At 47.1% G+C, this 22,347-nt stretch overlaps 1 protein-coding gene across 1 annotated transcript in view; it reads left to right on the top strand.

Annotated features, from left to right (window-relative positions):
* Positions 1–21,983, top strand: part of LOC142895581 (LHFPL tetraspan subfamily member 6 protein) — a 43,577-nt gene extending 21,594 nt beyond the window's left edge. Inside the window, exons 2-3 of the mRNA XM_076036748.1 lie at positions 17,292–17,390; positions 20,610–21,983. Coding sequence (XP_075892863.1) covers positions 17,292–17,390; positions 20,610–20,728 — 218 coding nt within the window. The 3' untranslated portion in view covers positions 20,729–21,983. The remainder of the gene's footprint in view (positions 1–17,291; positions 17,391–20,609) is intronic.
* The last annotated feature ends 364 nt before the right edge of the window (positions 21,984–22,347 follow it).

Genomic DNA, 22,347 nt, shown 5'->3' with positions numbered 1-22,347 from the left:
GATCGGCTCCCCTCAACTCGCCGGCCTTCATCCGCTCAGTCCGGTCGTGTCTATTTCCGCTGCTAAAGCCCCCGTCTAGGTGGCGAGGCGCATCCTTCAGAGGAAAGGTGGAGCGAGGAGACGCTGTGACTCTTGCAGAGTCGCCGGGCCGACTCTGCTCTTGCCATATGGTGCCGGTGAAGCAGCCAGCGCCCGGGGGACTCGGGTAGCCGTATGGTGGCAGGAAGTACGCACACAAACACGCGTACGTACACACACACACACACACACACGGCGATATACATAGCAAAGCAAGACAGAAGTGGATCACGAGTCCGCCTGTGGCGATGCGTCAGAAGACAGAAGGAAAAAAAAAAGGAACACGCAAATCCGACGGAGACAAAGCAGCCGATAAGAAAGATAAGCATCGGAACAGCGAGGGGCGCAGCCGTCCAATTGTTGTCATCGCCACGGCTGAATTATTAATGACTAATGTCTTGTGATAAATCACTCCTTGCCTTCCCTCTCTGTGCTTCCGCTGCCATTAAACAGCGGAACAAAGGGGTCCCGATAAGAATCTTCGGAAGCGGCGCGACCCTCTGAATCCTCGTCAGTGAACGTTGAGCTAACGTCTTTAAAGGGCCTCTCCCGCTCGCCTCTTTGTCGTACAGTTGACAAATAAGAGCTCTCAGAAGGATGATGAGGGGCCGATAGACATGCCCGAGGAGTCGGTTAGCAGCGCCGATTGGCCGGCGAGTACAGAGAAACGGGGGGGGGGGTCGCTACTGTATATTTTTGTGACCTTTGCAGAATGACTCTGAGGATTTCGGTGCCATCTGCGCCCTCCGGGTAGCACTAATCCCGCTGCTGCCACGCTCAGCAGTAATGGGTACCTTAAATCTTAGCGACATGCCGCTAATCTTTGTCACACACACTTCAGCGTGAGAGCGCCGTGTTCTTTTTTTGGTTCTTGCACCAAAGAACGCTGCACATTTCGCCTTGTTTATCTTTTTTTATGTATTTTTTTTTTAGCCCACTCGCATAAGTGTTTTTCTGCTTTTACTGTACTTATGTTGCAAATGCTTTCAAAGAGGAACGCGTGTTTCGAAAAACACTCCGGCTGCAAGCGCAGTGTCTTTAATAATATTTCCTCTGACACCGTGTGCAAAATTCTGGAAGTTTCTCACCTTAACGGCAGCGCCTGTGTGTGTTAATTGGATCTGTTGAACCGTCATGCTGCAGTCATGCTTATGATTATGTGGAACCATTCATAAAAGACTCAAATGCTGTGATCTCTGTTGTAGTAAAAGCTCCTTTATTTCAGATTTGGCTCCTTGACAAATTCAGAACAAGGAGCGAAACAAACAACAGAAAAAAAAAAAAAGAGTTTCACCCTCATAAGAGACCCACTGGACCCAGAAACCACAAACAACAGAATTTATGACTGCATTCTTCACAATTACACTGACGCAAAACAACTTGTAGCTCAGTGCCGCCATTACTCTCCGCGCTTGGTGATCCATCCTCTGCATTTTCCGACACCGTCAACTCAATTTACCGGTGACAGTCTTGAGACGGCGCCGCGTGTCACAAAAGGTTCAGCAATTTGTTTTGTCAGGCACTTGCGTTTTGCGGCTTAATTTCCTCTCCACTGTTTTCTCCCCACAGATGCTGGAGTTTTTTTCCTTTCATTTTCTTGACTGCTCAGCTGAGCCCGCCTGCAGTGCGTTCGCCGGGCACGGGAGATTTTCGCGGCCAGACTGCTCGGTTTTCTCGGGGTGAAAGAGGAACATCCTCCCTGCTGGCGATACGTCGGGTGAAAGCCAACCGTTAAAAAAAAAAAGCCTAAAGAAATGACGCGTTTCTCTCTGCAGCAGATGTTTGGACAGCCCGAAGAGCTTGTTAATATTTGCACGCAAATAGTTTGACTTCGAGTGAAAAAACACTGACGTGAGCACAAGATCTCTGTCCTTCGCAGTAAAAGAGCAAATTAAAGCAAGACAGAAAAGCCTGTGGCGGTAATTTAGTGACGGGGAGTGTTTCGCCTCGGACAGTTTTCTCATAATTCTCATCTTCCGAGGTTTGGATGCGATGATGGAGTAGATTTTTTGCAGTCTGAGCTGCATGTGGGTGATAACGGGCGCTTGGCAGGAACACAGAAGATTGACAGTGCAGCGGTGTGCTGAGTCGGGCCTGTGCACCCTGGATTTATGCAATATTTCCTCCTTGCCAGTGATTTATTATTTAGAAGACTCTTATGAACTTTTTTTTTTTTTTGGCGAGGGGGGGGGTGTTTTTCATTAAACTGGCGGAAATGTGTACATGCATCTGTGCAGGATGATTTATCACCGCTTCGCCGGTACACAAGCAAACCTCGTCACCTCCCAGTTCAGCGTCTGCCACTGTTTATTTATACAAACGTTCACTCTTGGTTGTTTTTTTTTATTAAACGTTGATTCTCACTGACTGACTGCAGTTTTATCAGCTCGCCACTGGAGGCAGCGTGCCGCTTGGGGAGCGTCAAGCCGTAGCGACGCGGCTATGCTAGCAGGTACAATTCTGATCGGGTCGCTTGAACGTGGTTTGTCCAATCACAAACGCTCTCTGTGGGCTCTCTGCCAGATGGGAAGGTGAGATGATGCTCAGGGATTTAGGAAAAGTTCCATCCGACGTCTCCGCTTCTAAAGAGCTGAACTGGTCGTGGAATACAACTGCTGTTGTGAGGCGACTTAAAAATGACGTTTTTGGCGAAGCTGGCGGAATTGGAAGAGTGAATTGTGCCTCGTGCCGCTACCGTACAAGGCCAAGGCGGCGGCAGCGTGGCCCCAACCTTTGAGGGGACACAATCTCCAGGCCATAAAGCCTCATTTTAAAGCAATTTTTCTTTTTATTGCTTACAAGGTGAAGCACTAAATTATGGAGCCTCGCTCCTTCCTGAGTGATGAATTGCGAGTGATTGCCTTTTTGGGGTGACATTACGCTATAAGTCAGAGTCACCTTCACATTTTTTCACGTCCGGGAACGGATATCGCGCGAGAAAAGATCTCAGCGCTGAAGGGCTGTTTGCCTGTGATCATCAGATCGGTTGCCGAGTCAGGACGCAGTGACCTTCAGCTTTGGTCGGGGGGTGGGGGTGGGGGAGGGTTGGGCTGGGAGAGCTAACGCAGTGGGCTTAACTCGGCTTCTCCCCCATCAAGAGTTCCCATCTTCCTCGACACCCGCGATTGTGTCCTAATGAATTCACTGAATACTAATGAGGCAGACGCAGACCAGGGGCCGCCGCAGGGCTTGACGCAGTCTCGTATGAATATTTACTGAATGCTGTGTTTATTTTTTTTTTTTATTTGCTTCCAGCGCCACCGCGTTTTATCTCAATTAGCAGAAATGGGTAAAACGAAAAGTCTTTATTTGGTGGTAATCAGTTTTAAGACTCAAGCCTGTTCAGTGATGTAACATTTCACCATGTTGACTTTTGCTGACTTCACACGAAATGATCTAAGGTCATGATCCGCTCCTACCTCCCCCCCCCCGCAAAGAAATGCTAAGCCGGCTAGCTTACAAACAATGATTATTTGTAGCCTTTGGGTGTGTGTGTGGTGGCAACATGGTGTGTTTTTAGCACCTGACTGATGCGGAGAATTTCCCATTTTTAAATTGTAACTGTCAGACATGCTCGGGGCTTAATCCGATGTCGCCAATTAGCAGAGAACTCAGCAGAGCGGCAAACATCAGCAGCCGGACGTTTCACACTTTGAGCTGCAACGTGTAAAAGCGCGTGGCTCGTCTCGTCTTCTTTCTCGAGGAATTCACACAAGTTATTTCTCAACTTTTTTTTTTTTTTATCTTTCTCGGTGCAAAAACACAATGCAAACCAAGACCATCATCCTACTTGTCTGTATAATAAAGTTGCCTTTGATGACAGCAGTGCATCTCCACTCTGTTTTCTTGCGTTCTGAGGATTGGACAGTAATAAAACGCATCGCCGCTGCCTCTTCATGTTTGTTTTTGTTGTTTTTTCTTTAAACCACTTCATTGCCATATCACGTGTGGCCAGTATTGCTGCTTCTGTTTAACGATGCCCTGTTGTGTTTTCTCACCCTTCGTGACATCCACTAGCTTCGCTGCGCTCGTGTTTTTCACCCGGGACCCTGTTGATTTAGACCTTTACAGGACCACAGGCCGGAGGCTCCGTCCCCCCCCCGCCGACATCAATCAGCCCACAACAAACTAGTAATCTTCCATCGTGTCGCTCGGACCCCGTCGGACCAAGTCGTTATGGCTCAATCCGTCAGGCTGACTGGCTGTGAAATGTCGCGTGCTATTCTCTCCGCGGCGGCTGGCAGGTCATTCAGTCACGGCGAGGCTGCTCGGGAGGAAAGAATGACTCGCGCGCGACTTTGCACTTGAATCGGCCTTTGTTCTTCGGCAATAGAGTCGTCATTAGTAAACAGGAGCGAGTCTGCAGGCGCCGGGGGCCTGCTCGGTTCGGTCTGGAGGCGTATTGTGAAAGCAGCCACCTTTGACAGCGAACAGAAGCCCTTCTTGGACACGAGACGCTGCGGACTCGGCTGCCTCTTGACGGCGAGCGCCGTATAATGGCGTAAAGGTCATTTGCCTGCAAAGATTCGCACTTTTCTCCGTCAGCGTCGCCCAATTCACCCTCGGCAAGGCCCCCCCACCCACCCACCCACACACACACACACACACACACACACACACACACACACACACACACACACCCTCCCAACCCCAAGAGTTTTATCTCTCACTTTAAGCCTCTGAAGAGACTCCTTCCTCCGTGTTCATGAATACTGATGGAATTTCATAAAGCTCTATTTGCATGAAACTAATAAAAGCTGAAGTCGGGGAGTGACTTGTATAATTGAGAGAGAGATAGTTAGTGATGTTTTTTAATCCCGCCGCGAGTCGGCCGCGGCCGGCAAGTTAAGATGAATTCCCGCGCAAATTACCTGCCGCAGCGTCCCGGTGCTGCCAGAGGTCCCCTGGTAATTCAGGCAAATCCCACGCAAATTGAATCCCGTCTCCGGCGTCCGGCGGCGCGCGGCGCTCTGAGCTTAAATGTTTTTTTTTTTTGTTTTTTTTTTTGCCTTTGTCATAAGATTGGAAACATTGTAAAGGAAAAAAAAGGGCTGAGTGCATTTAAAAAGGCAATTCTGGAGGCTTAGTGACAAACGTTGCAAAAGAATTCGCCTCACGCTCCCGTGTGATGAGTTTCCCCCCCCCCGGCAGCTTGGATACACAGATGCCCAACCCATCGTCTTTTTCACCCTCTGATGTTTCTTTTGGCAACATCTGAAGCATTTCTGCCAGGACTATTGATTTTCTTTTTTTTCTTTTTTTCTCTTAAACTTGCCGCGCTCCCATGATATAATCTGTGGATTTACGCCGTCCACTGAATCTCATGACGGCCGACGGCTTGATTGAAGCCGTATGTTTGCAGAGGGCGGCAGTTTAATCGAGGTGTTAAGTCCGCGCTACCTGGGGTTGGCATGGTGAAAAGAAAAACAGTTCCACCCAAGATGCATCCATCCGTCCATCCATTTCCCATGGCCGCTTCCTCCTGAATTCAGGGTTGCGGGGGGGTCTGTCTGCTGGAGCCTCTCCAAGCTGTCATAGCACGAAGGCAGGGCGACACCCAGGACAAGTCGCCAGTTCATCGCAGGGCCACGCGGAGACAAACACCCATTCGCTCTTACGTACACGCCTACGGACAATCCAGAGCTCCGAGATGTATCATGCTGGGTAAATACCACAGCTGCCTTTTGTGCTTTTCTTTCACATTTTCCAGACGTTAATAGGAGCAAGGAACTGCTTCAGATAATAATGAATATTTGCTGATTTCCCTCTAATTACCCAAATAAAGTGCTTAATTTTCAGCCCACCTGCTGTGGGCCCACCCTTGGGTTTTAATTTGCCTGTGAATTTCACTCACCTAGCAGTTTTTATTTCAAATTCCAGAGACTCTCGGCTGTTGTTGATGCTTCGGGGGCCACGGAGAGAAACTGGGAGCTGTTTATTCCATTAAAGGGATAGCGACTCATTTCATTTTATGTAACCTGTACCCGACAACAAAACAATGAAATAAATAAAAACACGAGCCGCCGCAAATCAGCCGATTTCGGTGACCTGATGAACCGGAGGCGTGCGCTGCATATTGCACGACGGCCGTCGTGCCCCATCTGAACAAAGCACGCGTGGCCGTCAACTCCTTTCTCAACACGATCGAAACAAACGGCGGTTGGTTCTCATTTCGTCTTATTTTATTACCCCGGGGGTTCAAAGGACTCCACGGCAGCGCTTTCCCGAGGCGAGGCTTCACCGTGCGACTGCGGAGCCCTCTCTCAAACATTTATCTCAATATAACGGCGTCCGCGCAAATTTACCTACGTAATTTGGAGTGACGGAGACAGCACAGCGGCGCACACATAAAGCCCGAGAGTGTTAAATCTTCACAGGAAATGGAATTAGTGGCCTGGTTTCAATCTTTTGAGATCGCTGGGGCAGAAATGGCTTTTCACCCTTGAGTGGGCAAGATGAAGCGGATATTATATGATTATGTAGGTCCACAATACCAATTCAATATCCGAACAAAAATGACAGGAACACACATGCACACATGCACACACACACACACTGTCCCGCTTAACCTGATCTCTGCCTCTCCACTGAGTTACCCCTATTGTATTGCTCACTGATAACGTGACACGTTAGATAATGCGCTCTTATTTCCGACCGCTTTCCTCCCTTCTCAAGGGCTCTCGGACGACAAAAGCATGTGAGGAAAGAGGGGAGACGAGAGCATGCTCGTAACCTTTATCTGCCGCTTAAAATAAGTAATAGCTTTGAGCTTCGGCATTTGAAACACCTCATTTTTTTGCGTGACGGCTATTACACTGTGAAATGTCTGGGGGTTTTTTCCCGTGAAGACGGCTCTCAGTCTTGCAGAAGGTCAGATGAGAACTGATGGCCTTCCGCTTGCTTTTCACTAATCAGGTCGGCTTCGCGTGAAGGCTTCGTGCAGGCACTAGATATTTAAAAGGAATACCATCGCTATTGATAGATGTGCAAATTTAGCTAGCTAGAGTAGCTTTCAACCTCCAAACCCAATGATAGTCGCAGCTCTTTTTCAAAAGAAAGGCACTTCTACCCTATTTCTTGTCCCTGCTATCTCAGTTGAGGCTCTGAAGGCATTTTCTAATCCACATAAGCATTCCAGAGTTTCATGGAGTGAACAAATTCAAAAGAAAAAAATACTTGAGCGTTAATCGCATTCATTCAGTGTCATTCAAGTTCATATAGTCCCATTTTTGTCTGTAAACTGCAACATTAACACCATGTCTACTGCTATAGGTGATGGGTTCATGTTAGCAAGGTTGCTAGAAATGCTACTGGAAGTGCTAGCTTTTTGTCTTTCTGTGATTTATCTTTTGTTAACAAATTTAAGTCAACGTGTTAACTCAAGTCAAGTGTCCTGAACCGAGCCTCTGTCTGCTCTCATTGCAACATTTCACGCTACAACCACTGATGTGGAGGCCAGTTGAGTTTAAAATGATTTGACTTTTTCTACGTAGATTTGACCAAACGCTGGAGAAAATGTGTTGGGGTGGTCGGCGTTGAAGCAGACACACTGGAGGCAGTGGGCGGCCTGTTCAACTCGTGCCACGAAATGTTTTGTGCACTTGGCAGTGGGAGTCGGTTTTCCGTGATCCCTCAAGCGTTGCATTGTCTTTTGAAAAGGAGCCTCTCTGTGTTTCGCCGCTCACATGATGAGCTGTGGCAAACGTCAGGCAGCCATTTGAAGTCTGGCAGCAGCTGCGCGGAGGACGCCGAGAGAACGCGTTGCATATTTGGATGCCGACGACATGAATATTTGCTGCGTGTGATTTCCCTTTTTGCCCTCCAGCCTCTGTGTTTGCACGTTTACCGCTCGTCGCAGAGGGTAATTAATGCAACGGCGCACCGCCGCGTGGGCCGACTTTTTGGACTCGTGGCCTTTACTGTCGTCACACTTTCCTGCCGGGTTGTGTCAGCGGGAGGAGTGTGACTGTTTAGCACATCAGACATGACCCAGTTAGAGAGCTACCCTTGTAGCACCCTGTAACGTGGGTCTCACCCTCCATTTCCATATCTTTAACTTTTTTCCTCCTCTCCTCATACATTTTTCCTCCTCACCCATCTCTCATCCGTGACCTGTTCGAATTCAAATCCCTGACCTGCATGCTGACTCTTTGCTGTCTTGTCCAGCTCTGTAGCTGCTAACTGTGGACGCTCTTTTCAAGTTTTTTTTTTTTTTTATTGCAAAAAAACATATGCGAAGCGAGGCCATACTTGGCGGGAACTCATCCTTGTCATGTGCAAATAAAGTAGCTTATCTCGGGGCCAACGTTGCCACCGAGCCTCGCGGTGATAATAAGTCATTAAAATATTGTGAGATTACACAAAAGCTAATCTCGCCACTCGCTTTGGTCGGTGGGGGGAAAAGAACAAGCCAGAAAATGAACGCAAGATCAGGTGATCTGGCACATTCGCAGTGTGAAAGTATTTTCCCCTATTGTTCTTCATGCTTTAGATTCCACCATTAGTTCGGTCCAGGAGGAATCATTGCACGATTCTCACATCAAAAGGAGGCAAATTCTGCAACGTTTTTCGAGGAGGGAGGAAAAAAAACAAAAAACAAGAGGATTCTATCTTGGGCGCCGCTGGATTCTTCAAATATTTCTTGCCTGCTTCTCACTTGACACCTTTTAAGCAGGAGGGAGGGGACACACAAGTCCATTTTTGCCAGCGTAGATCAGAGAGGACGTGGTTGAGGTTGCAAGCAGGCGTGGGTTTCTCGCTGGAATTACTGAGACATACAGGAAATGTCATCGCCCCCGTGCGAAGAGCTCACTCCTGGCATCGCCTTCAGAGGAACTCGCGTTTTAAAACGCTTTATTTTTCCTTATCCAAGTAATCAAGTCGCCGAGTTTTATTTTCACTGCGCTCCTCAGCGGATGTCTTCTTTGCTAAATACACATCCTGTGCCTCATGAAGCAGAAGTTCATTTTTTTTGCTCTCTTAATTGGTCTATTCTTAATTAGCAGCTGTAGCCGGATACTGTGTGATAAATGAGTGGTGTGATGAGATAGAAACACGCCTGACAGGGGATGCCGGCAGTGAAAAGCTCTATCAAGGATTGATAGATCACATTTGGTTTTGTCCGCACAGGGCCGCTGGTTATTAAGACAAGGAAGGAGAAAAAAAGACGACGTCTCATTTGCAGAAGCCCCTTTGGAATAATGCTGCTGCTGTTTGTCTTGGGCTTAGCCTTCCCCTGAAGCTGTTGGTTGGTTTGAAGTGATCAGAACACCTGCCCCCATATATGAAGTGTTTTCCAATAGCTGCGGTCCAATCTGAGTGTTTGATCAGACTAAGCTGTCGAATAAATTTGTGCGTAGAGCATTCTAAACGGGCCTGCGGGATGCAAATTGCATCACTGAAGTGTGCACTGTATTGCAAAGGCAAAACCGAAATTCATACAGTATTCATATAAAAAACCATGTGAAGAGATTAGATTTGACTGCTCCACCACGGCACGTATCTCATGCTAGCAGGCTACAGAAAAAAAGGGTAAAATGCTCCAGTCGAGTCTGTCCAAATAAAACACATCGTTCTGGCTTTTATTCCCGCTTCCTTTGCTTCTCACAATTATAGAAAATGAGACCATTGTATGAATCGCTGCTATTTGGCAAAACATGTACAGGCAGCGCAGCCCAGGAAATCACACTCCCTGCCAATTCCCACAACAGTAAAAGTGTCAGTCGCGACATTTAAACTTGTCTTTACGAGAAAACGCAACAACATCCGGCGTGTTTTGGTCGTTGGATCCACTCCATCATTTGTTAAGGAATACCTGCAGTGTTTGATCATCTCTAGGAGTTCTCTAAACATATCCTGTTTACTGCAATTGGGATGACGGATTCTAAAGTGGGTGTGAATACGGTCGTGGAGTGCTTCATATTTCCTGGACAGCTTTGCCCTCATCCCAAAAGGACGACGCGACGACCAAAGAAGCCGGAGACGTCCGGGTCCGTCCGGGTCCATCTGGGTTTACATTACAATATAAGCCTGCGGACCACACACGATTGCAGTTCAACAATGGAGCATGTAAATTCATTGGATGGTTGGTTGGATAAAAGGCCGCCCGTAACTGTTTGACCTTTTTTTTTTTTTCTCGGCTGGCAGTTACAAACTCTGCAGAGTGAGAGGGCGACATTTGTCACGGAGAGGATTTCCACAACCTTCGGAGCCGGTTTGTCACAGAGCTCCAGCCTTTCTGCTCCGGTCACAGAGGCAATTTGCTCCGTCTGATAGTCAAGTGAAAGCCGGCGACACATAAACAAGCACAAAGTGAGTGGGAGCTGAAACGCCGTTGTCCGAGCCGTCGCCCACGCAAACTGGAACACGCGAGGACACAACAGGAGTTATGAAATGTGTAATTCAATCAGAAGCGACCGTTTGGGGAACATTTCGTCAAGTTATTGTGCAATGAAATCCACGCTGATTAAGAACGAGTCGATTTGAGATGACAGCTTTTTACGACTTGAGTAGTTAGCACGCTAATGGACGTTATTTAATCAGTCCTCGAATCAGCCACCCTCAGCATTTATACCCTTCATCCGCTTACATCACTCACGGATCACTTAGCCTCTTCTGGTTTCTCTGAATCCCCCTCATGTTCCACCTCTCACTGCCCGCCCTCCAAAAAAACACGTTTCCTGAATGACTCCCAGCAGAACAGCAGCTTAGAAAGCCCACACTGGAGGAGACGCATCTTAGAGCAGCCAAAATTGTTGGAGGGGCGAGGAAGAACGTTGAATTGATCATGAGAGAGGAGCCGCACTTACCGTGCACGTAGGTGTGCATTTTGAGTCTGCATGATGTCGACAGATGGCCCACGTGGGATGTTACAGCCGCGGTAAACCTGCCACTTTGTGTGATTTAGCTCAGAGAGTGTCACCTAAAGACTTTATTTATTGATGTGTTGCATACCCGTGGCCACACAGCTCAAATATTTTTGTAGATGTGGTTGTCAGCATTGAGATTGTCTTTCCAAATAGTTCCTCACAAATAAACAACACTGATTTAGACCAAAAACTGTGACTGTGTTTCCACCGGCCTCTTGTGCCATGCAAGTCTATGGGGTCAAAAGTCAACATTGTCCTAGAGACATGGGGCCACTTGTCTCTAAGACATCGGGATCCCTCAAGACACAGCCACATCAAATTTGGGCCTTCTGTGCCCATGAGGAACCCCGAAACCCTAACCCTAATTCCAGCAGTAACCCTAACCCTAATTCCAGCCTTATCGCTAACCCTAATGCCATGCAAGTCTATGGGGTCAAAAGTCAACTTTGTCCTAGAGACATGGGGCCACTTGCAGGTTCATCAGGATCCCTCAAGACACAGTCACGTCAAATTTGGGGCATGAAAAACTTTCTTCCTCCAAGGTGGGCATGACAGAGAAACCACTGCTCTAGTGTGTTGAATGCTGAATATATACCAAAATAAGGGGACCGTTTTTGTGGATGGTGTCGAGTCATGATGTGTGTAATATTGTGAAAGGATGAGTCTCTTGGTATTGTTCTCTACTGTTTTGTTTTCCTGCAATTTGCAATCTAGGCTACCATTTTAGCCGGCAAGTTATCATTAGCGTCGACTGGCTGATTGCAGTGATTTGTTGTTCACTGATGCTTACGGACTTGCCAACGACTCCACAGGCAGGGAGGACAAGGAGATCCGCGAGCATAACACGACCATGCAGCCAGTTCAGTTAACAAGGAGCAGGAAAACGACCCGTCACTCTCCACTCTCAAGACGACAGGGGAGCAGTTCCGTTTGGTTTTCCCTGAAGCTGAATCATGCCGCCGTCTGTCTATCCATCTCTGTAAATCCACAGGGCTGATATGAGAGAGGTAAAGATAAAAAAAAACTGCAAAACGGATTACCCTTCACTGAAAAACCAGGCAGTTTGCATTCAGCACACAACTGACAGAAATGCGTCAGCTTCTCACAGACTGATGCTAATTAGTGAAGAACCGCCAAGAGTAAGAGGTGTCAGAGCGGGCTTGATTCCAGGCGGACTGTTCAGACGGATTAGCTGGCCCTGATTCCATCCATTTTCTTGTTTACCATTTCAATTTCAGCGCATGTACATTCAAGCACGCAGACAGACGCATGCATGTGAAGGTCTGCCAGAAAGAGTGGGGAAGGATTCATGAAGTCCCAGCGACTCGCTTTAAATGCAGTCAGCTGAACATCATCTTACCCACCAGCTTTTGAGAGAAAAATAAAGGCAAATTCATTTATGTGGTATCCTTATCAACAAATATTATGAGAAGAATCTGAAATATTTGTCTGGCAAGTGTTGGACTTTTTGTGTTGGTATTTTTAAAACACTCAGACCTCCCAGGTGAGGTTTGTTTAAGTTTTTTTCGTCCGTCCACTGTGCACTCCTTTTGCTGTGAATGTGCACCAGGCCGCTGAGGCACATCGCTCCGAGATTCCAACCCCCTCCAGCTTAGCCGCAGCCCTTTTCTGCTCCGGCCCTCTTTGGCCTTTTGAATGATAACCTTGAATGGAAAGAAGTTCTTTGGCTCCTGACAGAGAGCAAGACAGCTTAACAAAAGGCATCAGCACTCTGCAAATCAGAAAATGAGGGAGGGGATGTGAAAAGGGGGCACTCTTCATTCAGGTAAAAAAAAAAAAGAAAAAAAAACACCATCCAACCATCTCCCCTCCCTCCGAACAAAAAAAGCAAAGGGCAAGAATGAAGCAGCTTTTTGAAGCGCAGAAATGCAATTTCAAGAGCCTCTGGTATGATGATGAAATGCGAGGCAAGGATGCACACAAAAGAGAAGAGTTCACTGTGATGGGGCAGGTTTTTATGGATCAGACTCGATACGCAGTCGCTTGTGTTTAGTCGAGTCCTTCCAGCCCGAGCCGCTTCCCAGGTCACAATGTGGCCTCTCGCAGAAGCCATTAAAAGCCTCGGATGGTCGTTCAGATAAAGTCGGTATGGAGATCAATTGAAGCCCGATCGTTGAGAAAAGCCGCCTGGCCTCGTCGCACCGTCTCTCTCTCTCTCTCTCTCTCTCTCCGACCCTCTTCGCTCCCACTTCACATCCTCTGCCTCAGTGGATGGACACTCAGCCTGGCGGTGAGAGCAAACTAAAAAAGGAAACTGAGGAAAAAGCCAAGTTCTTGCAAAGCCTGAAAAAAGGAAGCAGTAAACAAACAACACCTCCAGGTCCGTGTCGGTGGAGCAGCACCTGCAACGCTGAAGAAAAAGTGCAAGTGCGTCTCCAGACTCTACAGTCACCAGTTTGACCCGAGGAAACAATTTCAAGCGGCCCCTCAGTTAGTGGCAATTTTTTTTTTATTATTTCTAAGAGCAGCTGAAGAAATCGCTCAGATTGCGTCTAAGGTCGACATTTTCACATTAATGACAACTATTTTCTACCCGGCTGTTCTTTAAAGCGTCGTATAGACAATAAAGGTGCGGTGGCTTCTCTCTCCCCGTAGCAGTTTCACACTGAGAACGATCACGTAGAAAAAAAACGCGTTTACACTAAGCTGTCTTCAAAGAGTTTCCCAAATACACAGAGACGCTGGAAACGAGTGAAAACCATGTAGTACCTATGCGAGGCCTGCTGTGGCGCCGCAAATTGACTCCCTGAAGGCGGAAGAAGGAGAAGAACCCCGGAAGCACGCCGCGTTTAAAGAAGTAGCAGCTCGCTAACAACATTAGCACCACTGAGAACGGAAAGAAAGGTGCAGATTAACGACATAGTTGAACTTCTGCTTCGAGTTGCTTTAGAACACAAAGCCTTTAAAAGGTCCATGTTAATGTTGACTGTTTTGCACGTTGCGATCCGTTGCATATTCTTTATCTCTATTTTTTTCTCTCTTTATTTTGCTCCAGCAAGCTTGTCGTCGACAGGGGAATCGCTGACATAAAAGTGTGTGACAGTAAAGTCGAGCCTCAAGCTAATAAAGGAAAGGACGGTGGAGAAAAGGTTTCACTTGTACAAGACTTTGTGATTCCGTTCATTTGTAGCAGAACAAGTACTTTTGAATCGGGAGAGGAACAACTCGTTCCAACCCCGTCATCGTCATCGATCAGACATGTAGCTGCCAATTGAACAGAGTTGCACAGTGCTGACCGTAGCAGGGTGAATAGTGGCCACCAGTTCATCCAGTCACTTCTCAGCCTCTGGCTGGTGGGCCGCGCATAAAAATGTCTATAAACGGTGACTGTTTAATGAAAGGGATTTTATACTGTATGTATTAAATCCCTCTGAAATCTGTGAATACAGGATGCCGGTCAACACTCCCCCTCCTGTTTGCTTCGTTTCAAATTCATTGTACTATAAATCAGTATATATATATATTTATATATTTATATACAGCTGACTCTATCTGGGTTACAATGCAGGACCATTAATTAATCTTTATGTGAAAGCAATACACCCGGAGTTGCCGCCTTTTTCCAGAGGTCACGAGCCATAAAGGTTGAGTCGCACCGTTGCGGCTTTAAACGGCATAAATCCCAGAGCGTCAGTCTCGGCAGGCCGGCTCAGGAAACCAGACGGACAGAGAGGTATCGCCCCACAACAGCAGGCGTGGAGAATCGGCGGCCGAGTGAATCTCCTCTCGTGGTTCCCCACTTCTTCCCCCAGGAGGACGCCTCGCTAACACGCGAGGGAACGTTCCCCCGTTCTTTGTTGTCTTCGGCGCCACACCCCGGGCACCTCAACCCCCCCCTCCCCCAACTTCTGTTTCTCAACAGCACACAGTGAGTGTGGAGGATGGGATTTGATGGAATTAGTGTGCGAGCGAGTGAAGGGAAAATAAATAACTCAAATGAATGAGAGCCAAATAAATAGAAGTGCGGGAGCCGTGTGCGGAATTGAATTACACCACAGCATCAGGGTTTTGTTGTTGTTGTTGTTGCATTTTATTTTCGTCTGCTCCCACATTTGTTCGACTTTGTTTCCCTCGGCTGCAGCGTCCAACGCTCGGGCGGCGTATCCCTGAAAACCGCCGAGGTTTCTTCACCTACAAACCTTTCATTTCTTTCTTGGCTGCACAAAGCAACCGAGGCGCGGTCTTTATTGTTGCAATAACTTCCTGCGGTCGGAAACGGTTCTTTTGAGCTCTCCGCGGCTTCATCCTGACACGACCTGCAGACGATGCGCCGGAGTGTTCCTCCGCTGCGCCGTCCTCAAGATTTCCATGTTTTTAACGAACGTGTGGCTGCTTGACAAGGAGCACAAAAGTTCCTTTATAAAATGGCATCCAGTTTCAGATCTTTTCTTTGTATCCCAAAATACTTATGCTTTACTAATAATGTGTGGGGGAAAAAAATCGCCAGCTTGTTTAGCCCTCTGTTAGAGGCCTCTAGAAAACTCCGACGGTCGAGAGAGACTCATTAAATTTCAAAAGCACACTGATGAAGTCAATTTTTTTTGCACGTTCTGGGGCATTTGAACATTTCCTGACGAGCTGGCAGCATCTCGTCTTGAGGAAACAACGGCGGAACCACGACCTGTGCGTTGTTATTGTTTCGCCCCCTCGCGCTGCGGGAAAATTTAATTTGACGACGTGCAGCTGCATCTCCCCGCATTACACACTTGAAAGAGAATTCTTGATTTTGTTAAATATTAATCACGAATACATTATCACGGGGCCCCCGTGTTTCAAATCTTTACTGTTTGAAAATCTGAATGAAAACACATTAGCCGACATTATATAACTGGGAACATTTTGTAATGACTGTGTAGGCTCAGCGACTCGCTTTGCGTTCGACCAAATCCACTGCGGCCTCCTGCACGGGGATTTAGATCAAATTTCGCTCGCTGCGTTGCTCAGCTAAAGGTTTGAGTTCTGCGGCATCATTTTTTATGTGAAGTTCTCGCACGCAAGGCTGAGTCGCTCCGGTGCGACAATCCTCCCCACGCCCCGCCCCCCACCCCCCCCGATTCTCTCTGATCTCGGCTGTAATGACATAGGCTCAGTTTTAGCGCCGCGCCGCGAAGCGCCGTTCTCGTAAACATGCCGGCGAATTGATTTTCTACAGGTGCCGTCGCCGCCCGACAGGATTTTCCTTGCCAAAACCTTCTCACTTTTCCCCCTGTGGCGTGGTTCCTAACGACGACACACTTGTGCGCCTCTATTCTTTTACCTTTTCACGCTTTGTCTGGCACCGTCTGCATTTGCATGAGGATTAAATCCTGCATGCTATCTGCTCCCAATGTTGTCGAGCGGTCCTGCATGGCAGCGGTTATCTGGTTGGAGGGCAAAGACTTTGCCCCGTCGCCATCCTCTCATCCTCGTCACAGATAGCGGGGCCAGGCGCACTGGAGAGGATTAAGCTAATGTGATGGCAGAACCACCTAGCGGGCCCCTCCTGCGGTGTAATTTCAGGAGTCAAGCCTTGGCATCAGAGGAGCAGCTTCTCTAGACCTTGTTGGAGGCCAGAAATTAAGAGTATTAATTCTGGATGCTGTGGCCTCGATGAGGTTCGGCCCTTGTCTCTGCGCGCAGCTTTAGGCATCCATACGCTAAGTCTCTTTAATCACTGACATAAAGGGGTCCCACAAGGATTTTACAATGTTTAACAGTAATAATTGCCTGCCAACAAGAACAAATATTGCTTGGTTCTCTTCTGGCTCTCCTTTGCATATGTTCTTGTTTATTCTCACTGGTTTCACAAGGAGTGCTTTGTTTTGTTGCCTTGAAAACATTTTCAGGGTGTAACAGATGAAGGATAAAATTGCCCGATTAAATCGCAACTGTTTTTTATTTTTATTTATATCACTAAACGGGTACAGAAATACAATGTTTTTAGCTCTTTTTAGAGCTGCAGAAGTCAAACCTTTTATCCCTTCACTTTGCTCCATCTCGCTAGAAAATATAAGCTACAACGCAGGTGTCGACCATCATAAGGGCCACTAGAGCCAACACCACCCAGAAGGTGTCCATCGAAGCTAGCATTGTTTTTGTCCACTTCCAAACATGTGGAAAGTTCTACAAAGTATAAATTTCAGGTGGAAGTTTAACCTGCGTGCTTTTGCAGTTTAGATCAATTGAATTTCTCAATGTTCAAAGCTGCCCTCTGACCTTGTCAGGTGACACAGACCGACTGTAGCTCAGAAGGTAAAGTGGGCGGTCCAATGACCGAAAGGTTGGCGGTTCTTATGATTATTCCGTCACTGACGAACTCTCTCTCTCCTCCCCTCCTGTTCTCAGGTCTGCTGATTGGGTCTGGCTGTGCGCTCTATCCACTGGGATGGGACAGTGAGGAAGTGCAGCAGACCTGCAACAACAGCTCCGACCGGTTCCAACTAGGTGAGATCTCTTCCCAGTCAGCTGCAATTAAAAATACATAAATATGTATAGTAATATGTATAAAAAAATAAATCCTAGAAACCAGATGGTAAACTGCAGGAAGGATCACTCAACCTTTACTGTATAAACCTGTCTTACAGTCTCGAGTCTCGCGTCTCGACGTGTCTCAGAACAGAACCTATTAGTGAAGGTGAAAACACTTTGATTTCAGGGTGCTTGTGATTCTGCCAAATCAAGCTAGACAGGTTCCTCTGGCGCTTTCATGTAACAGAAAGTCTCGTTCTCTGGGTATCTCAAATTTATTTATAACTCGAGTTGACAGATACACCAGTTGCCATGGGTTTCTAGGTGTTTCAGAGCCATAATTACGTGCTTCTGACTCTCCTCTGGAAGGTGCTACAGTATAGCAGTGTCTCATAGCATCCCAATGAAATGAACGTAACTGTGCTTATACTTAAAAGTGCAAGCTGACTTTTTGGTGAAATTGACTCTGGGTGCACTCGGATGTTAATTGACACGCTCCCTTTTTAATTTACATCAATGCCACTTTTCATTTGTTTGCTGATTTTTTTTTTTTTCATTTTTATTCCTGCCCGTGTTAAGGCAAGCAGAGCGCGCTCGCTCGCGCGCGCTGGAGCAGGTTACAAGCATCTACGGTGCAATTTGCAGAACACCTCATTATACCAAAAATACTGGATGAAACAACGCAGAGATCATATTTTCTTTTCCTACTCATAAGATTAAAAAAACAGCAGAATCCCAAGCAAGGGGACAAATTAAAGGCAGCAGAACCATTAAGCTTACCTGCTTCCTCCCCCCCCGCCCCCACTCCACTTCCTCCTCCACCGCACTCTTTTGAATTTCCCTGTCACTCTGGCTGATTAGAAGTTTGGAGCTGACAGTTTGCTTTCGAAAATGCAGCCAGAAAAACTTCAAATTAGACATCCGTGTTGGGAGTACTGAGTGGGGCAATTTGAACTCCAGCCGTTTCATTTTGCCATTCTTCAAATGATGCCCGGTGGAGCCGCTGTAAAACCACAAAATGGCCCTTTTCCGGTTAATTGGCAAATGTAAACAGATTCCTCCGGACAATTAACAATTTTCATTTGATGAGCTGCATCGCAGGAAATCGTTGGGGGGGCGGGGGGGGGGGGCCACTGGGCAGCAATTAACATCAATTTACAGAGAGAACGGAAATATAAAAAGGAACATTTTCTAGTTTTGGTTGTTAGTGAGGTTATATCCAGCGATCCAGTGCCCTCAAATACAGAGGGAATACACTCGTCCAATGCGCCGTCTTAATTACATAAATGGATCAGGTGAGGCTGTGCCGTTTGACAAAACAGGCCTGCTGCAGCGCGCGTAAATCCGGTTAACAAGTGTTTGTTTGTGCTGCATTCCGGCACGCCGCCTCAGGCATATTAAATTTGCTCGTTAGCCGTCTGCTCCGGAGCTCCGTCGGCTTCGTCTCGGTTCTCTGCCGCCGTGCACCGACAACCGGGGGGCGGGGGGGGGGCAGATGTCACGAACGAACGATGACGTTCCGCCAACAAAAAAAAAAGAATGCCGGATCGCCCTTTTAATCATCGCACACCTTGGCTACGAGCTGCCAACTTTGAATCCAGCCGGAAGGTTGGGAGGCAGCGGGCTCGGAAGCGGAAGTTGACGGCGCTACGGAGAGACGGTCCCCCCCCCCCCGAGCGGGGCTAAATTTCATTAGGCGAGAGGCGCGACTCTTGAGAAATGAGTCTTCTAATCGTGGGCCAGCCAGATTACGTCGTGATATGATTTGTTAATGAGACGCCTCCTCATTACAGCCTGATAATTAGATACATTCGATCAGGTATCCTTCCAAAAAACACGTGACGTCTCGCCGGTCATCGCAATTATTCCCGCGTTTCCAAAGCCGATGTAGGTCACCAACCTTGTTTAACGCTCCACATAATTTAGTTGAGTTAAACGGCAGCGGGTGATTTCTGAGGGAGATTATAGGAGGCGAGCTCTTCGTCTCCCCCCCCCCCCCCGTTCGAGCTCGGGATCGTTGTTTGTTTTGTTTTTTTGTTGTTGTTTTTTTTCCATTACTGGCGGCCTTTATTCCCGAACATTTGTACTGCGGGAAAAACATTTGTCTGGTGGCAGAGCGTACTTGCAGAGCTGAACTACTTCCAGCGCAACAATGCAAAGTCCTTTATTTTTCACGGGAGAAGCAGAAATGTTGCGGCTTGAACAAAAAATGCTAAACAGCTCGCAGCAGCTACACAGATTTTTTTTTCTTTAACCTGCACTTGACGCAAATGTGTTAGTTGGCAAACCAGTGTGTGTGTGTGTGTGTGTGTGTGTGTGTGTGTGTGTGTGTGTGTGTGTGTGTGTGTGTGAGGGAGAGCATTTTACCGCACAGCACATTTGTTTAAAGAAATGTGACCTGACAGTTGCGTTTTTTTCCGCAACAGGCCGTTAACAGTGACAATCCAGCATTCCGCTCATCACTTAAGGGGGAATGTCAGGATTATAGCCTCAACTCAGGGATGCAAACACGGCAGGAGGTCAGAGACCAGGGAACTCCACGACAAGGCCACAGATTTTTTTTTTTTTTTTTTTTTTTTTTTTTTTAATCCAGTGGGATTCACAGCCATTTTAATGAGAAATTGTCATTGTAAAACCTGAAGCGTCGCCGATTGCACATTAATGGTCCACTAAGCGTTAAACAAGAGGGGCATCAGATTAAAATAAAGGACCAGAAGGGTGTAATCGAACCCAGCTGGAACTCGCGTTACCTTTAGCTGCGTCATAAAACAACACAAAAAAGAGGAGGGAGTCGAATTAAGTCTTTAATCCCCCCCCCCCCCCCCCAAAACAATATTAGAGCCGATAGGGGATTGGAGCAGAGCCTATTTCAATCCCCTCACTGCTTATTTAATCGGCGTCTAAAAAATTGACGTGACATTTATATCCAGTTTTCATCACAAAGGATTTGTAAACACAAACAGATCAGGTCTTGTCTTTTTTTTTTTTTTTTTCCTCTGCTCAGACTTTCAGCTCGTAAAAAACCCAAATCAAATGGGCTGCTCCCAGTCCAAAGGCTTATCCGTGCACATTTCATTGCAGGAGGTCTTTGGAGATAGCGAGCTGACAGACAGAGCAGATAAAAGAAAAGGTGTCGGGTTATGATCCAGCAGCCTATTTATTCTTTAATACATTATTTTTTATTTTCTCTTGCAGGCTCTTGTCAGATTGGCTGGGCGTACTACTGCACCGGGGCCGGAGCGGCGACCGCCATGCTGCTCTGCGCCTGGCTGTCCTGTTTCGCCGGGAAGAAGCCGAAGCATTACCCGTACTGAAGGGGGCGCCGGAGAGGCAGAGCGAGAGAAAGAGAGACGGGTGGTGCGACATAAAGGGAGAGAGAGAGAGAGCGGGGGGGGACTGTGACTCTGTGGAAATCATGGGACGCCACTCATCTATCTGACTGAACTGCAGGGACTCATTCATTATGCCGCGCACGCACACACACACACACACACACACACACACACAGACACACACACACACACAGACACGCGATACAAAAAAAGAGGTTCTTCTGAAAGCTATTCTTGAATGAAAAATGTGTGGACCAATCCTCTTTGTAAAAAATGTTATCACCTTTTTCTTTCACAAGCGCTCTCTCTTCTTTCTTTTTTCCTTTTTTTTGCGCCTCCACTCAAGTCGGTCGCCATGTTTACACGCACGCTAACGTCCAATACAAACTTTTCTGCCACCACAGAAACCGCACTCTTGGAAAACAGTTTCTACAACAGCCTTAGGCCACTCGCACCTCCACTATCCACCAGAAGAGGCGCCGCCAGTGGGGCATTCCAGTGTTTTCTGCCCGTCTGCCTTCTCAGGGCCGCAGTCTGCCACCAGTCTTTCCCTGGCCCCCGGTGACACTATCAGCGGCTCACTGCTCATACGTAACTGCGAAAAGAATGGATTGAGGCCCATTATTATGCAAAAGCCGTAAAAGTCTGCGGTTTTGCAAAGCGGGGACAGAAGAGGAGGGAAGATTATGCTTCACGTTGCAGTATTCTGACTACAGACACGTCTGCAATTCAGAAATGTCGGCGGGAAAGTGCAAATAAGCTTTTTCATTAGCCGTGGAAGTGGCTGAAATTGGTACTTTGTTTTTTTTCAGTAAATAAAAGGGGGGAAATAAATATGTGCATGTAAACATGGTGACTGATGCGACAGCGTGCCATATGTTGAAGAGACGAGCAAACTTGCTTCTACGTAATGTAAAGTGTTTTTTGTCCTTGGGTCTCATTGTTGCCTTAAAGAGAGACTGAAAAATGCAATAATAATAATAATAATGATAATAATCCCCGTGATGTAAAGCAATCTGGCTGCCTGCGTCCTCCACTCAGCCTCCTGCTCCAGCTCTGCTGCATAAGCCCCATTTATTTAAACACATTTAAAAAAAAAAAAAAAAAGGTAATAACAAAACATTGTGTACCATATTGTATTTTATTATTTTAGCATGTTTTTTGTATTCACTCTCTTTGTTATTATTATTCTTTGTCCTTGTTACTTCCACTTGTAAATAAATGTTTCTTAAATTGATGGATTTTTTTTTTTTTGTTGCAGTCCCGCCCACAGCCCTGAGGTAATCTAAACAGACCTACGCTCACATTCCTAAAAAGCCTTTCCCATGACCCCGCTGACCCCGCTGGTGTTGGCAACACGTCGGGGTCCCGCCTTTTATTTTTACCCCAGTATAAGAACAGTGGCGGCACAAATGCAACTTCTCCCTGCTCCCGGTGAGGTGAATCCGCCGACCTCCAGTCGGATTATTTTGTCTTTAGATCGTTGCTCAACCCGGAAGCTCGGGGTGTCTTTCGGGGGAAAGGGAAAAAAAAAAAAAAAAAAGAAAGGAAAGAAAGTAAAAGCCGGAGATGCAATCAACTCTCCGGGAAGCTCTGCATCC

This window comes from Nelusetta ayraudi, unplaced genomic scaffold, assembly GCF_046127955.1.
Source record: "Nelusetta ayraudi isolate G7.1 ecotype Tasmania unplaced genomic scaffold, CSIRO-AGI_Nayr_v1 ptg000048l, whole genome shotgun sequence".
In the NCBI taxonomy this organism is placed as follows: Eukaryota; Metazoa; Chordata; class Actinopteri; order Tetraodontiformes; family Monacanthidae; genus Nelusetta; species Nelusetta ayraudi.
This window is presented reverse-complemented; position numbering and strand designations above follow the sequence as displayed.